Source organism: Mytilus galloprovincialis, chromosome 3, assembly GCF_965363235.1.
Source record: "Mytilus galloprovincialis chromosome 3, xbMytGall1.hap1.1, whole genome shotgun sequence".
Classification (NCBI taxonomy): domain Eukaryota; kingdom Metazoa; phylum Mollusca; class Bivalvia; order Mytilida; family Mytilidae; genus Mytilus; species Mytilus galloprovincialis.
Genome location: NC_134840.1, coordinates 23,668,684 through 23,685,622, shown reverse-complemented (window position 1 = coordinate 23,685,622; position 16,939 = coordinate 23,668,684). Strand labels below are relative to the sequence as shown.

General features: G+C 32.2%; 1 protein-coding gene across 1 annotated transcript; it reads left to right on the top strand.

The window, feature by feature from the left end:
- The first annotated feature begins 6,992 nt into the window (after positions 1 to 6,992).
- On the top strand, positions 6,993 to 16,554 carry LOC143067461 (apicoplast pyruvate carrier 1-like). Its single transcript, XM_076240751.1, has 11 exons — positions 6,993 to 7,155; positions 8,531 to 8,720; positions 9,436 to 9,562; positions 10,208 to 10,347; positions 10,664 to 10,781; positions 11,213 to 11,268; positions 11,949 to 12,069; positions 12,482 to 12,604; positions 14,019 to 14,228; positions 14,981 to 15,080; positions 16,423 to 16,554. The coding sequence occupies exons 1-11, from the start codon at positions 7,074 to 7,076 to the stop codon at positions 16,476 to 16,478; spliced, it is 1,323 nt and encodes a 440-aa protein (XP_076096866.1). The 5' UTR covers positions 6,993 to 7,073; the 3' UTR covers positions 16,479 to 16,554.
- Positions 16,555 to 16,939: the final 385 nt, after the last annotated feature.

Sequence of the window (16,939 nt, the reverse complement as noted above, 5' to 3'; positions counted from 1 at the left end):
ATAAAAAGTTACGTAACCCTGAACAAAGGGTCAAGTCAAAACATTTTTTTTCTACTTTCTGTTTACTGTTTTTACTAGGCCGCACCACTTCAAGTAACATGATATCCTTCCATTTTCCTGGATTGATATCCCCAAAAAGATACAAGATTTTTTAAATATATATATATATATATATGTTTCAATTCAGCATAAACCTATAATCAAACCGAAAATAATGAGTTCAGAAAAAAATTCAAAAAAAAATGGACTCTTTTGTTTCCCTCCATGTTACCGGAAACTGGAGTTGTAATTGAAGACTGGTACCTAAAAAACGGGTATTGTAGATGAAGCGTTTCCGCGCTTCATGCAAAATGTGTTTCGTCACCACATCATTCGTATCGTGTAATACTTATACCATCGGCGTTTAATTTAATCTGGTGTTTCCTTTCTATTTCATATTCGAATTAACGTACATATTAGTATTGTTTCCAAAATATATGGAAATGAAATTCGATTTAAAAAAAAGCGGTTATATATTTTGACATGACCTGGGCTTAATTTAATGTTGAATAGAAACGGAAATACTATTATGTTATTTGTTATAGTTTGGGCAAAAGAAAATCAGTCATTTTCTTGGTAAAACACAGACAGTTACGGGACGCATTGAGGGAATCCTTCCATGATTAGAAACACTCCCTGCATCATATACGCTAAAGAAATTGAAGTAATTTAAAAAAAAAAAAAAAAAAGAAAGAAAAAAAAAGAAAAGAAAGAAGTAATTCAAATGTTATTAATATACTAGTAATGTATGGTAAAGGATTAATGAAACAACATAGACAACCCATATGCTTAGTGAAGATTCTCAAAATGTGTGATTTCAAATTAAAACGCAGTAAGTAAAAGTAATTAGGAACTCTCTGTATTTTACCATAGGAATATACTTAGCAGAATGACTGCATAGCAAGTTATTAGGAACTCTCTGTATTTTATCATAGGAATCTACTAAGCTGTTTATTTTATGACAGCACTAAAATGACTGATAGGGTAATTAACGTTCACTTACTCTTTTCTTTTCAAATCTTAAATTTCACGGTCAGTAAAATATTAAAAGATGATATTAAAAATAGAAATAGAGATTGTTTCTTAGTTTGATGATATTAATATAAAAACACACATATATACATACTGTACACTCTTAATCAGTGCCAAGGGGTTCTTTGAGGGGCGATTAGTTTTTATAATTAACAGGGCAATTATTGTATATCTTATTTTGTAAATTAGAAGATGTAACCATATTTGTTTTATATCTGATATGCATATTATATAATCATCTTATTTACAGAATGTACATTGTTTTGTATTAGCTATGTAAAACAAAGAAGCACACATGTTTGTTTGGTTATTGCATATCATATATACGATAGCATGTTTATAATGGGATACGAAAATATTATGCATTGTAGTAGACATATGTTCAGAGCTCGAATCGAGATAACCATGATAACATGGCAACAGTTTTAATGAAGACACTTACATATATAACTACTAGCGTACTCTCACAGAGCCGACCTGCTTTAATGTCCTGTTACTAAAAAGCAGCTTGCTAGACAAGGAATCAGCAATAAAAAAAAGTCGCGAAATAAACTCAGGACCTCACTTTTGTTAACTTGACTACATTAATTGTAAAACTAAAAAAAGGAAATATTAAAAAAAATACAATATACCCATATTAATAGTAAAATAATGAAATTAGATTTAAAAACAATACTAATTTCAAGTTGTTTTAATTAACCATGTAACTTTTATTTCTGTCCTGTTATTATCTATGATTATTATTATTGCAGCGTTTGTGTAAACAAAATGGAAGATCTATCAAGTCGTTTGTACTATTCAGTTGTCGATGACAATGCTGATGAACTTCGGAGACTTATCGAAAATGGAGCGGATGTCAATCAGATTTTCGAAGATTCTGATAGAATCAGTACAAAATATATTTTACATATCGCAAGTGAAAAAGGGAGACTCGATTGTGTGAAAGTTCTTCTGGAAAATGGTGCCTCTGTAAATGTTCGAGATCCGTGGGGTATAACACCAATTAGATTTTGCATAAACGCTGACAATGAAGAGATAGCTGACCTTTTGATAAGACAAGACAATGACATTGCCGATTCCAAGGACAAATATGGAAAATCGGTTTTACATGCTGCCGTAGAAGAAGGGTCAGAAAAGTTTGTGAAGCTGTTTCTTCGCAATGGCGCTGATGTTGATATAACAACAGACGTCGGGGTAACTCCTCTGATGACATTGATGACGACAAAAGGACTTGATAATTACTTTGTAATCATGAAAATACTAGTTGATGCAGGTGCTGATATTCATGCTCATGATTTTAGAGATAAAAGGACAGCATTGCATGTAAGATTATTGTTACAAATTATACCTGACAACACACGCGGAATATGCATGTGAAGACAAAGGAAAGACTTAAATAAATTACTAAACACAAATACCCAGAGAAACAGATTAATTTTTTTAGGCTTCAGCATGTTCAGATAGATTGTTATGAGCCGATTTTCGAGCATCGCAGTCTTCATATTATTTAAAAATAAACGGTGAAAATAAGGCTCTTATTTCATACCACAAAGCAATTGCTATTTTATTTTTTAAAACACTACCTTCACAAGATAATTTTTTAAACTAGATATGAAAATGATATTGACATGTTTAATTAGTTATCAAAGATACCAGGATTATAATTCTGTACGCCAGACGCGCGTTTCGTCTACATAAGACTCATCAGTGACGCTCATATTAAAATATTTATAAAGCCAAACAAGTACAAAGTTGAAGAGCATTAAGGAGATTTAAAGTGTGCTCCTCGCTCTTTCTCTTCACTCAATTCTTCCTCGCTTTTAAATTTATATCAACTGGTTGTCTTTTCAGCTAGCTGCTATCACAAAGAAGGTAGATGCGGTCGAACTGTTGCTTAGTCTCAATGCTGATCCAAATGAATTGGATAAAGGTTTAAAAACTCCACTGACCAACTTAATGTGTCATCATATCTCACTGAGAGGTCGAACAATGGCGGACATACAAGATGACGTCATGACAATAGTTGTTCTCTTGACACAAGCAGGAACCGATTTGAACAATAATAAGACAGACTTCGCAAGTCCTTTGATAGTAGCAGTGTATCTTAAATGTTCACAATTGGTACGCTTTTTTCTTGATAGTGGTGCAAATGTCGATCTCAAATGTAAGTAAAAATTTTAAACGCATGCGGAACATTTCACTATAGGTTGAGCTTGTAATTTTTTTGACAAATGATGCTTTTATACAGTATTATATATTTGCTTTTAATCAGTTATTTAATCCATTGAAAAGGCTAGTTATGTCATTCGGCACCAATGTATGTTCAAATGAATGCAATGATATGTGAGAGTTGACGCCAATTAAACAGCAATGCAATGTCACAATTAGGAGATCAATATACATAGGTAAATATAAAGATAAAAGAAGACGTGGTATAAGTGCCAATGAGATAACTCTGCATCCAAGTCATAATTTGATAAAGTAAACCATTAAAGGTCAAAGTACGGAGTCAACACGGCGCCTTGGCACACAGCGAACAGCAAGCTATAAATTTAAATAAAGGACCCCAAAAATGACTAGTGTAAAAACACTCAAACAGGAAAACCAACGGTCTAATCTTTATAAAAAAAACGAGAAACGAGAAACATTTATATGAACCACACCTCCAAACGACAATCATTTGACATTATGTTCCTGAATTAGGACAGGTGCTTAGGACATACCACTATCTATGTGCCAAGAGGTGCAAAATACCAAAGTAATGATCTGTTATGTGGTCAGTTTGTTTTCTAGATATTCACATACGACTGTCGTAAGCTATTTTGTTAGTTGGTTTTCTAGATATTCACACAGAATTTCCGATCGTATGTTATTCTTTTTTTTTAAAGTCATTACAAACGTCCTTTGGTACTTATACAGTCACAGGTCTCTACATGTATTCATGTTATGATCTTATAGAATATAGAATTGCTGAATTTCAATGATTCTCGATGGCATATTAAATATATCGTTTAGTTTGTAAACACACACGCTTAAACACGCTATAACTAAAAAAGAGAGTGAAATAAATATATATTACACATATTCCTTGTGTGAAGTTGTCGGGTAAATGCCACATTTCGTTATCCCCTGCATGTATATCAAATACAAGTATAAACATAGATTAATATATCTTAAATAATTTTGCAAATCAATTGTATTCAATGATATCTACACTTTGTTCTCTCTCTCAATTCCAGTGCCTTTCTCTGGAGTAACGCCTCTTTTGATTGCTGTAAAGCAGAACGACATCGACTCTATAAAAGCTTTGATAGATTGGAATTGCCGACTTGATATCGTTGGAAGATGTCGTATTCGTGGAGATGACCACGAACTTGATCCATTTGAACTTGCCATCGACCAAGCATATTGGGATATTGTTGAAATGCTGTTGTTTGCGGGATATAATACTTCTAAACATTTGTATCTTCGAGATTTCGATTCTGATGCTGGTAGGCCATGTACTTTGAAAGATAATCCTGATATGTTGAATGTATTACAGTTGACTGCTTCGACAACCAACACGTTAATGAAATGTTGCACATTAGCGATTAACAAAGCTTTAAAATCAAATATTTCATGCAAAATAGATGCACTACCTCTGCCTATTAGTATAAGAGATTACTTAAAAAATCAATGATGACTACACATATATATGATATTATGTTTAACTGTACATACTCCATTTTTCTTTTCTTTTTTATTGTGCAAGATTACATTTTCGTTAATTTCTTCCATTTCTGGTTCCAATTCTACCATAGTTATGTGATTGCTATAGTGATGATGTATTCCATAGGAAGATAACCATTCGGATTGTTGTTGTTTTTCCGTATTAAGGTGGCTTGTGGGTACAAAAATTTCAGCAAAAAATTAAACCTTTATTTTTTCAATACAAATTATTTATTACACTATTAGTTATTACTTTATGATATGGTACAAAAATCAACCCAGAAAATCGATTCGGCTTGGCCCCAGATGACTATTAAAATGTTTATATCATTAAAAAAGCTCCAAATTATCTCCCTTTGGTGCAAAAAATGCCATTTTTTGGCATTAAATTTGAAATGTCTTTTTTAACTCATCGGTGACCTGTATTTTTTATTATTGTTTTCAAAGAAGCTGTACATAAACTAAATAATTGTAAGATTTGTGAGCTTAAATGAACGGTAACCCCATTTTTTTATTTCATTTTTCTTTTAAGTATATGATAAAGTTTATTTATAAAAAATTATAGCGAAATCCTATATTAGAAACAAAAATTGATTTATACCCAGGAGCCCCCTTAATTTCGATATAAATCGATCTTCAATTATCTTGTTATAATCAGAAAATAGCAAACCCCTGAATTAAAGTTATTCTAGTGATATCATCATTCTTTCGTCGGTTTCATTTACACTAAACAAGAAACTACGGATTGCATTTTAAATTCATAATTCACAATATGAACAACAGTTTTAATATAACCCGATCCAGAAAAGGTGCATGCAGTATTCGTAATCTTATAACTTTTTCTGGTATATAAAATTTAATACTCTTCAACTCCGTACTTTATTTGGCCTTTTTAACTTTTTTGGATTCGAGCGTCACTGATGAGTCTTTTGTAGACGAAACGCGCGTCTGGCGTATATACTAAATTTACTCCTGGTATCTATGATGAGTTTAATTAGAACTGCGAGTACATGTCGCCAGTGAGTTGTGACATATATACATCTTATCGATTAACCAGTTAGTGATGGTGACTTGGGATTCGTGGATTTCAGTCATTGATCTTCGCAATTCTTTCGGATCAGTTTTTACGTAGGAAGTGTAATCCCAAAACACTTTTTTGTTCGGTAGTTATTTTTTTTTTTTCGTATTTAAATTAGAGATGTCTGTATTATAACAATTTATTTGCTAAACAAATATGTAATTTTCCATACATTTAGCAACAGGATTAGAAACACCCGGGCGCAATGTGCCTTGCTCTGTGCAGTACGTTGAAAACCTAATTAATTTGAAAGATCTTTAGATGGCTTGTTGCAAATTCAACACGCTCAGCTTTTCATTGGTAAAAAGATAACAATATGACGTAATGAATGAGATGGCAATCCAGGTTTTCTGCCTTTCGTCCTGGTCTGTAAGCTTTTTCGAGAATGCCTATTAAAAAAATGTTACCTTTTGTTCGTCGATTTTGAATAGGCATGAACGATTTACCACTGGACGCTAGGCAATTAAACTTTAAAGTCATTTTCCCCGTTTCCGTACAGTATTGATCAACTAAAGTCACACGTGTGAGAAACAGCTATAGCAGAAAGGTTTGTTATATATATTAAAATTTTATTATATTTTTTACCCCGTTCATCGTTCATGAGCAGGTAATTCCTCTAATAAATACAGTAAAGTAAAGTCTCATTAAAACGGAAATATCATGTTCTTACATTTTTACATGTAATTGTACTATTAAGGTAAAAAAATGTGTTACATATAATTAATCAATGAAAAACTATTTAATTTATGTCAAACAATGTAAGTTACACCAAGATTAAGATAGTTATTTTATGATAAATCGATTGGTAATTAATCATGTCTTATTTGTGATACTCAAATATTGGCTACTGAACATCTAAATGGATGTGATAATGAATTTTTAATTGGTAGAAAAATTACAAGTCCAAAGTTATGTTGTGCTATTGTTTCAATGAAAAATAAAACAGATATTAATTAACTAAGTATTTTTAAATTTATTTGTTCTGCTCTACATCAACCAATAAGTATAATGGTATAATGAAAGAAAAACAAGTTAAATGAAGATATTAGTATTATAGTGGGGTTATATTCGGTTAATATTTAACTAATAACCTATTTATGGTATTTTATATTTATCTAGTATTGACTGATAAGAGTCACGTGACTTGGGTAATGTGACTGTCATAAACAAAATTATTTATTTTTACATTTGATACAATCACATACTGCCATCTAAAATGATTGCCAAGTGGAGAGGGTTTTCTGTTGTGGTGGCCGGAATAATCGTACATTTGACATTAGGAACTATTTACACATTTGGTAAGTAATTTTTGATATTTAGGTCTGTGGCAAGAACTAACCATGTGGTTGTTAATTTTACCAAAGGTACATATGTTTACTAATAATGTGGATAAGTGATGTCTTGTACAGCCCGAAGGTACGCGGAATATACTGTTATACTTCAGAAATAATGATACTATAATCGTTTACTTTTAATCAAATATAAATAACTTGTAACTAACCATATTAAAAAAAAGTGATAGCTAAAAGTAGATAGAGGAATTAGGAGTGAAATATATGATAAACTGTAAATACAGTATTATACAAAAGATACATTATAAGCATCAAAAGTAGTGTTTTTAATTGCAACTATTGTTAAAGAATCAGATATTGACACAACGGAGAAAGTCTGATACGGTCATATTTGGCTCGGTCAAATAGCATGTTGTATATAATTGTTCTCAAGCCACCAATTTGTCGGCTTGGTATTTTTTTAAATTTTGTATTACATATGTATGCTAGGCTTTCAAATTTCCTACATTCTTTACAAAACTGCAAAAGACTACCAAAATACTCTCATTTTGGGTTATTGTTATCGATCTACGTATGAGCTAAAGCCTGGTCTAAAGAGAGATTGTTCAGATGTTTATGGGCAAGTTTAAAAGGCGACAGTAGTTTATCGATGTTAATTTCTCGTACAAGTAAATCAACAAGAAAGACAGAAAAAAGGTAACTAACAGAAACTGAGGGAACCACAAAACGTTTTATACCTGAAATAAGATTAAAAAAAAATGAACTAATAACAAAACAATTAAAAAAGTAAAAAATAAAAACTGCACAGAAATTATAGGTCAACTTGTGGAGAGGACTGACGTTACTTTTATAAACTTTAAAGTAACTCCACCAAAGATTGGTTCCATTTGGCCAAGCAGTTTCTGATACGATTTCGAAAATTGTGTAATCAACCAGATACATTTTTGTATGGTATGGAACCTGACATTGTTAATTTGACATGACCATCAGCCAAATTCATTCTAAGATACAGTCAGTTTCAAGATCATGTGGTTCAGAGACATTGGTATTGGCCTTCCATCACTGTAGAATATTTTAATTTAAAGACTTTCGTGATTGTCGGTATAAGTACAATAGTAGACAACAGAAGCCTCATTTTAAAATTCAGGCTGAAACGCAACTCTCTCCTTTAATGTAGATCAGACAGTGCGACCTTGGTTTGATTTCTCTGTGAATTTGTACTACCAACCATCTCCTTCGTGCAGTGGTGTCCATGCAAAGCAGGAAAATAACTGCTACTTTAACCCTGTGAATTCCTAACCATTGAATTTCATAATTTTTTTTTCTGGAAACTTTTCGCGTTTGAATGATGAAATACTAAGAAGTTATTTTCATATTTTAGGCAACATGACACCTTATATAACATCGTATCTTCGTCAAAAGGATATCGATAACGATTTGACGTACTCCAGAAGTATTTGGATATTTTCCTCAGCAGCCATGGGCCAAGGAGCATCTATGTTTATCGGAGGATTCATGTATGAGAAGATAGGACCACGATGGACTACCTTGATCGGGTCATGGATATCCAGGTAATTTACACAGAAATATAGACTATGCTATGTATGTTGGTGTTTGATTTTGTTGCACGTTAGTCTTTCTGTTGTTTTCTTGTTTTCCACTTATAGTTGATGACTTTTTGTGTTTCCCTCAATTTTAGTTTGTAACCTGGATTTTTTTCTCTCACTCAATTTATGACTTTGAACAGCGATATACTCATATACTACTATTGCCTTTATTTACTTTCATAGATTACTTATGCTATTTGCATGCATTATCAACATACAGTAAAAAAAAGAAATGCTTTCGTTCAATTTAAATAAAGAAAAGCAAGCATCTTTTACATAGAAGACTTCATGCACAATTTAAAAACAACGTGTGACCATTTAAGATATATTGTTGCATTGTATTGTAAAAGGATATCGCAACGTACTTGTACGGTTTCTTTTATTCACTTTTATAATTTTTCATTACCAAATGTTGGATTTTAAAAGAAATTGTTTTACGAATATATTTACATTTTTTATGATAGTGATCTTTTTATTTATGTACAATGTATTTATTGTATTTATCTAGTATTGACTGATAAGAGTCACGTGACTTGGGTAATGTGACTGTCATAAACAAAATTATTTATTTTTACATTTGACGGAATTGTTGAAAAAGAGGGGGGAATTCACCATGCAGCTCACAAACATTTTTTTGTATATTTTCTATGTGAATAATTAATCTATCCTACATTTTTAGTGGCGGAGTCGCCCTGACTTATTTTTCCGTCCAGAAATCTTTCGAGCTTGTCGTGGCAACGTATGGTTTAATGTTTGGATTAGGCGTTGGAATTGCCTACGCTGTGCCTATCAATTGTGGACATAAGGTGAGACCTAAATGCTTTATTGTGTCCTCATTTGGAGTATCATGCATATGGTATTCAATGACAAAAATAATATTATACACATACGCATTTTTAGCAGAAACAACCTCAATCATAAAGGCTAAATGTACTCCTTTTGATTACAGGTACTGCACACATTTCAAGTACAAAAAAAATCATTACAGAAATTTTGTCGTAATCAAACATCCCATAATAATAATTTTGATGTCGTAGTACTGTTTTGTTCAATGATATATATATATATTTTTAATGTGATATTTGGTAATAGTAAACCTTATCAAAGGTACCTATTGCATTGTTCTACATGATATATTTATACTAATATGCATAAACATTTGTAAAGTTATACAAAAATGAGGCGAATTATAGGGGCAATCAATATTCACAAATAGAAGAGAAACCGACAAAACACCGCAAAAATAAAATACGACTAAAAGAACCAAAAGATAGTCAACAAAATACTATATGTAACAGCTAAATATTGAGTAACACACCTCCCCCACAAGAAACAAAGTTTTGTGTTCTAATGTGCTCCGGTAGGGCCGTTCCTACTTCACATGTGCTGGTGTACAAATGTAGCAATATCTATGTGACTTTATCTGATATTAATATGTTTAATTCATATAGTGGTTTCCTACACATAAAGGACTTGTAAGCGGGTTAGTTGTAGCGGGCTTTGGTAGTGGAGCATTTGTATTTGACCAAATACAAACAGTTTTTCTTAATCCAGAAAATAAAGAAGCAGATCTGAAAGTTGGGGGAGACAAGTAAGTTATAATAATTTAACACCAGTTCATCCTATCTGTTACTTGAAACTATATCCGAAATCATGATTGACCACATAAAAACAAATGAGATCTCACAGTAGGTTTAATGTTTATGATATGCACTCATTTTCGCGTCTGCCTAGAACATTTACAAGGATGCCGGACACGAGTCTGAGTTTAAACAAAACATTATCCTTTTATTAGGACGTAACAAATTGCATTCATTTCCTATTTGTCCCAAACAACTATATACAAAAATAATTTGTTCTCAAGACTATCTCATATCAAAATATGATAGAGCGTAATTTTTTTGTAGATATTTTACAGAAAATGCAGTATTGAAAAAAGTACCAAGTTGTTTCCTTCTGTTAGGAGGATGTTATGCTGCTTTACAGTTGATTGGATGTTTAATGTTAGCTGATCCTCCTCATCAAGTAAGAATTTGTCCTCATTTTTATATTGATAATAATAAAGTGAAATAAAATGGAAATGGAAATGGGGAACATGTCAAAGAGACAACAACGCAACCAAATAGCAGACAACAGCCAGAGGCCGTCGATGGGTCTTCAATGCAGCTAGAAAATCCCGCACACCGGAGGTGGTCCTCAACTGGCCCCTAAATAAAAATGTGTTCAAGTTCAGTAAAAACGGACGTCATATTAAACTCCAAAAACATGTTAAAGAACTAAAATTAAAAAAACATAGAAGACTAACAAAGGCCAGAGGCTCCTGATTTAGGATAGGCGCAAAAATGCGGCGGGGTTAAACTCAAATTAAACTACAAACTATACTTCTTAACTTTCATGATCATGATGAGTGTATAATAATACGAAGGCCTCTGTCATATGCTATTTTCTCTATTAAGTATCAGCAGTTACAACAGAATATGGGTGCAGAAGAAGACGAAGGTGTAGTTCAAAAGTATGTTGAATTATATTAAGAGATATAACCAATGTAATAATGTGCATGTAATCATTGTTTTTGTGTGTGTCGTTCGCCAACCGCTGCATCTTACATAACCGTTGATGTTTTGTTTACTGACGCTATCTTCTTATCGACAGAATTACCTTCCAATGATTGACATAGACTTATGTCACGTGTATTCTTTAGTTGTCAGTGCAAAATGAATGCAATCTTTACCTTCAGTGTTTGTAGAATAACCTTTATTGTGTTTTCATTAAACCAAAGGTTTTGTAGTCAAGATACATTGAATCTATATGTATCATTACATGATTCAAACAGTCTAAAGTTATCTTTACCGAGGAAGTTGTAATCTGAGTTTCAGGAGAACTACATCATATGTAAACTGAAAATTTAAAATATGAAATTATGAAATGAATGATGATACTATCGAAGCACTGACGACTTACTGGCTCAAGAACTAACAGTTATATCAGCGGAATTAACATAATAGTGAGATACCTATTTCACTGTGCATGACTAGTGTTTATAGAACAGTCTATGATTTGGGTGAATAAACTGAAATCAATGTGATCGCATCGGTTTTGTGTTTGTTAGTTACTTTATATTCACTAGTACTGTTGATGAATCTTTGAACTGTGATTTAAAAGCAACCGTCCTTTTTTTATATTTCATTGCAGTACAGAAAGTGAGCCCAATTTTACATGGAGAGAAGCAATTACGAAAACTGCCTTCTACCAATTATGGTTTATATACTTGTTTAATGGACAAGGTATACAGTTTGTGTCGGGACTATATAAGGTACTACAATTAAAGATATTTCTATATATGTTTTAGATTATTTAGAATTAAAGTAAATATCAAATTTGTAAATGACCTGCTATGTGTATAGATCTTCAAAATATTATTATTTGATATAATCTTTTCATTTCTACAGTTCATAGTCATTTATACATTCGACAAAATAATCGAGCATATAACACATTAATATCAATTGATCAAAGGAGCTGTTGACTCTATAACTTTCTATTGTGTATTCCATGTTGTTTAAATTATTCTCTCAATATGTTCCAAATTTGTTTGTAATTTTTGTGTTAGAGTATTCCTATTTGTTTTTTTAATTTAACTTGCTATTTTTATATGAACATTATCATTTTTTAAAAACATTAACATGGTTATTATTAATGTATTTGTTATAAATTCCTTTGAACAGGCCTACGGACAAAGTTTTATAAAAGATGACCACTTTTTAGCTATAGTGGGATCTTTGGCAGCAGTATGTAATGGTTCTGGAAGGATTATGTGGGGACATTTAGCTGACAAATACTCATTTAGGGTAATGCAATAAAACATTTACAACTTATTACCGTCCCTGAGCATCGGAGCTCAACTTGGTTCATATTTCTAAATATCTTTAGTTTGTTTAAACATATTTATTTATATTGGATAATAAACAAGTTATTGCAACTTATTTATCCCTTTTCCCTTTGCTGGTACGACTGCTGCCTTGTAGCGGCATAAACCTGTTCTTTTCGAACTCTACAAGTGGGTCTTTTACGCACAAGAGATATTGTTCTATCTTAACACGGGCCAACAATGTATCGCGCCCTTCCAACTGACTATCATCGTTACGCTAGACCAAAATTGCAAATGGTGTCTAGGCAGAGCCGAAAATTCAGTCCCTGAAATTTTCTCTCCAGAACTAGGATCGAACCAGGCCACTTTATGTTTGTATTAGTGCTAACCACTACACCACGGCTCTCTATAGTTATCTGGTTAGTGTTTTGTGAACGTTGTTCGTTTGTTTATTAAAATTTAAAGAAAATGTGGCATGATTGAGAATAACACAACTCTCGGCCAGAGACATAATGACGTAGACAATATAACCTATAGGTCATCGTACGGCCTTCAACGATGAAAAATATTAAATGTAAAACAATTCAAACGAGAAAACTGAATGCATGATTAATGAAAATAATAACAACTACAGGGAATTACTGTCTTTTTATTCATTTGGCCAGGGTTTCGGTCTGTTTTCGTATGTTGGTTTCTGTATGCCGCCTAATTATCATTCTCTCATCTCACCCAAAATTTTATTGGAACAATTTTCAATACATATGATAATTTTCGGCAGCACTGTTTAGATAGAGACTTACCCCAATATCCGACGACTTTCATTGTTTTGTTAACGTTAGACTTTTGAGTAAAATATGTTTCTACAATGCATTTAAAGAGTTAGGTCTTATGATACTTCTACCATGTTCATTTTCAATGCCAAAGATAATAATGTTACTGTGTTTTCGACCTGAATCAGATAGAAAATGTCTTATTGAAGCATTGAAGCAAAAACAAAAGCAGAACACTTATGTACACACACCTATATCATGTTGTATACATTTGATAAACAAAAAACTGAATCAAAGAAAATTTGGTGCAAACCAGGTCTACGCCATGTGTCGTGTACTGTATTCATTTTACGGCGGGTGATAAATAAAGGCAACAGTAGTATACCGCTGTTCGAAAGTCATAAATCGATTGAGAAAAAAAATCCGGGTTACAAACTTAAACTGTGGTAAACACATCAAATATAAAAGGAAACAAAACAACAGAAACACTAAAGTGCAAAAAAAAAAACCAAACGACAATGCAACACGCACAGAAACGAACCATAAGATGACAATTCCCATTTTCCTGACTGTACATTTATCTTTATACTTTTGCAAAAATTGCCGTTGTTTCTCTACTTGCAGCTTGCTATGATGTTGTCCTGTGGAAGTTTTGCTGCATTGACTCTATCATTTGGATTAACAAGTTTATCTGGGAAAGGATTATATCTTATTTATGTTTGTTTATTATTTTTATGTTTTTCGGGAAATTTTTCACTACTACCCACAGCAACGTCGAAAGCTTTTGGTCTAAGAAATTATTCAATAATATATGGATTAGTATTTACTGCATCTGTAAGTATATCACACATATTACACGTTAACATAAAAAAAAATAACCACAATTTCCGATTTTATACTTTAGTTTCATTTCATTAAAAAATATTCATTTGAATTCGATTTCTATTTTATGACCGTGCAATTCGCATTACCGTTCGATGATATATATATCAGCATTTTGTGTAGTGTAGTCTATATTGAAGGTCACCATCTAATTTATCATCGACATGTCCTCCGAAGACGACTATCATATAACTTAATATAAACATTTAAATAGACAAAATAGATAGCGAACCCGTGCAATTTAATTTTTCTATGTCTGTTTGATTTCATATTATGGGTATAGAATATATGTTAATCAATGTTTTTACCTGAATAAGAATCGGTTTTAGTGGATCGAATATGTCAATCAAATTGTTTACCATTTTTTTACTTTCAATGTTGACTTTTCCCTTTTAATAGCTGAACACGTGTACTTCATAGGTAATCAATCTTTAACTTATGGGTTAAATTGAAGGTCGCATGGATACGAATTCAATGAGTTCATACTCACTTGAAACCAAACTGGCTGCTTAAAGCCAATTATTATTTCACTTTAACTAATGAATAAACTAAACAAAATCATATTTTATTTCACATTATTCACGTGAAGTTTATACATTTTTGTTTTGTGGACAGACAAAAGAAATAAAAGTCCGTCGCATTTTGAACAGATGAATTTAGATATCAGTATGGATACACAGTAATGGATTTATCCTTTCTTGTAGGTGATAACCTCTCCAATTGGGGCTATTTTATCCGATAATTTGAAATCTGTGATAGGGTGGTACTGGATGTTTATTATGTGTGCTGCATTTTCCTTGATTAGTAAGTATTTCAGTATAAAATGAACAATATTAATAAAGTGTAGCTTTCAATCCCAATTCTGAGATTTAACGGCAAATAATTAATAATTTTATCTACTCATTTGTGAATATTGCAGTATTTTATAGAATTATTGAGTATACACATTTTTCTGATAATCCACTGTTCTTCATAAAAAAATATTGGAATAGTAAAAATAGTTGACATACAATGTGATTTGCGCGATCGAATTTCCTTTTATGGTGTTTGTCTTTATTAATATTGCCGTGATCATGGTGATATGAGCCGTCCCTTGAATTATCATATTTTACCCCCTGGTATCACCTTTTTGTTCCAATATCATGTTCTGCAGGGGAATAGGTTTACTCAAGTTATACTTACAAGGGTCAGTAACTTACTAATTTATAAGGATAATTGGTATATGTCATCATATTCTCATATCCATATTGTACTGTTATGTAGATTTTTAGACTTTTGCAGGAGTTACGGACTTCGATTATTTTTATCTATCATAACAGATAATGTTTTACTATAACTTTGAATAATGATTTCTTGCTGGAGTTAAGGAACCTTGACTATCGTTTTTATTAGTAGTATAACAATGAAACCTTGTTCGGAACCTAAACCGTTAGCCTGTGTGTTCGAAAGTTACTTGACAGATTTGTTGTCATATCTGTAATATACTCATACTATATACATGTTTAACCAATCCATATCGTCGTTTTGTCTTGACAATTCTTACTAAAGTTGTAAATTAAGATCTTTAGTCACTACTGTAATGCAATGGAACCGTGTTAACCCTTCTATTTCACCGTTTAACCAAAAACTTTAACTTTTAGTTGTTTAGACCTTCCATTCATTATGCGAAGTAAACCAGAGTTACGTCATTTTAAAAATTGAGAATGGAAATGGGAAATGTGTCAAAGAGCAGAAAACAGCCGAAGGCCATCAACAGGCTATCAACAGCGAGAAAGTTCCGCACTCGGAGGCGTGCTTCAGTTGGCCCCTATACAAACTATTTGTATTTTGTATTTGACTTGTATCAGAACCCTCGTCATAAGTGACATAATGTGCACTTTAGCTGGTAGAGTTATAGAAATAAAAAGATGTGATATAATTGCTTCCACCAGAGACAAAATGAAGTAGAAGGTTAGCTACTACTGTATTGAGATGACGTCACCTTTTAAGTGTTCTACGGGTCGATCTCGCAGAAGATATAGATCTGGAATATCAATTGTACATACTAGTAATTAATTTCTTTAGGAATATCTTCTCCCGACAAATACTGAATATTGTATATATAGGATGTCGAGATATGTTTAACAATTGTTTTCTTTCTTTGCAGGTGTGATTATTTCGTTCAAGTTTAATGTTAGGAAGTCTAATGGTCAGCATATTTAAATGTGCAATTTATTTATTTTTTATTGTAAAGGCTTTTAAGATATTTGTTATATTTTTATAAATACGTTTTGTTGTCTATTGGTTATTTTAATGTTCGTAATACTATGAAAGAGAAATTTTCAATCATGTAGTAGATTACTACAAAGGAGGGCGAAAGATACCAAAGGGACAGCCAAACTCCTAAATCGAAAAAAAACTGACAACGCCCGTCTAAAAAAGAAGACACAACATAGAAAAAAAAGACTAAGCCACACGAACCCCACAAGAAACTAGGGATGATCTCATGTGCCCCGGAAGGGTCGGCAGATCCTGATCCACATGTGGCACCCGTCGTGTTGCTTATGTTATTACAAATCCGGTAAATACTAATAGTCTAATTCGGTAGGTCACATTATAAACGCTAAATTGTCATATCAATGCGTTTAAATGTGCTCAATGGACTCCACACCTCACACTTGATT

Excerpts from the sequence above, each read along its gene's own strand:
- LOC143067461 (XM_076240751.1), top strand. The coding sequence starts at position 7,074 with ATGATTGCCAAGTGGAGAGGGTTTTCTGTTGTGGTGGCCGGAATAATC. Across the intron at positions 8,721-9,435 it reads ATCGGGTCATGGATATCCAG|TGGCGGAGTCGCCCTGACTT; the intron begins GTAATTTACACA and ends CTACATTTTTAG. Across the intron at positions 9,563-10,207 it reads CTATCAATTGTGGACATAAG|TGGTTTCCTACACATAAAGG; the intron begins GTGAGACCTAAA and ends TAATTCATATAG.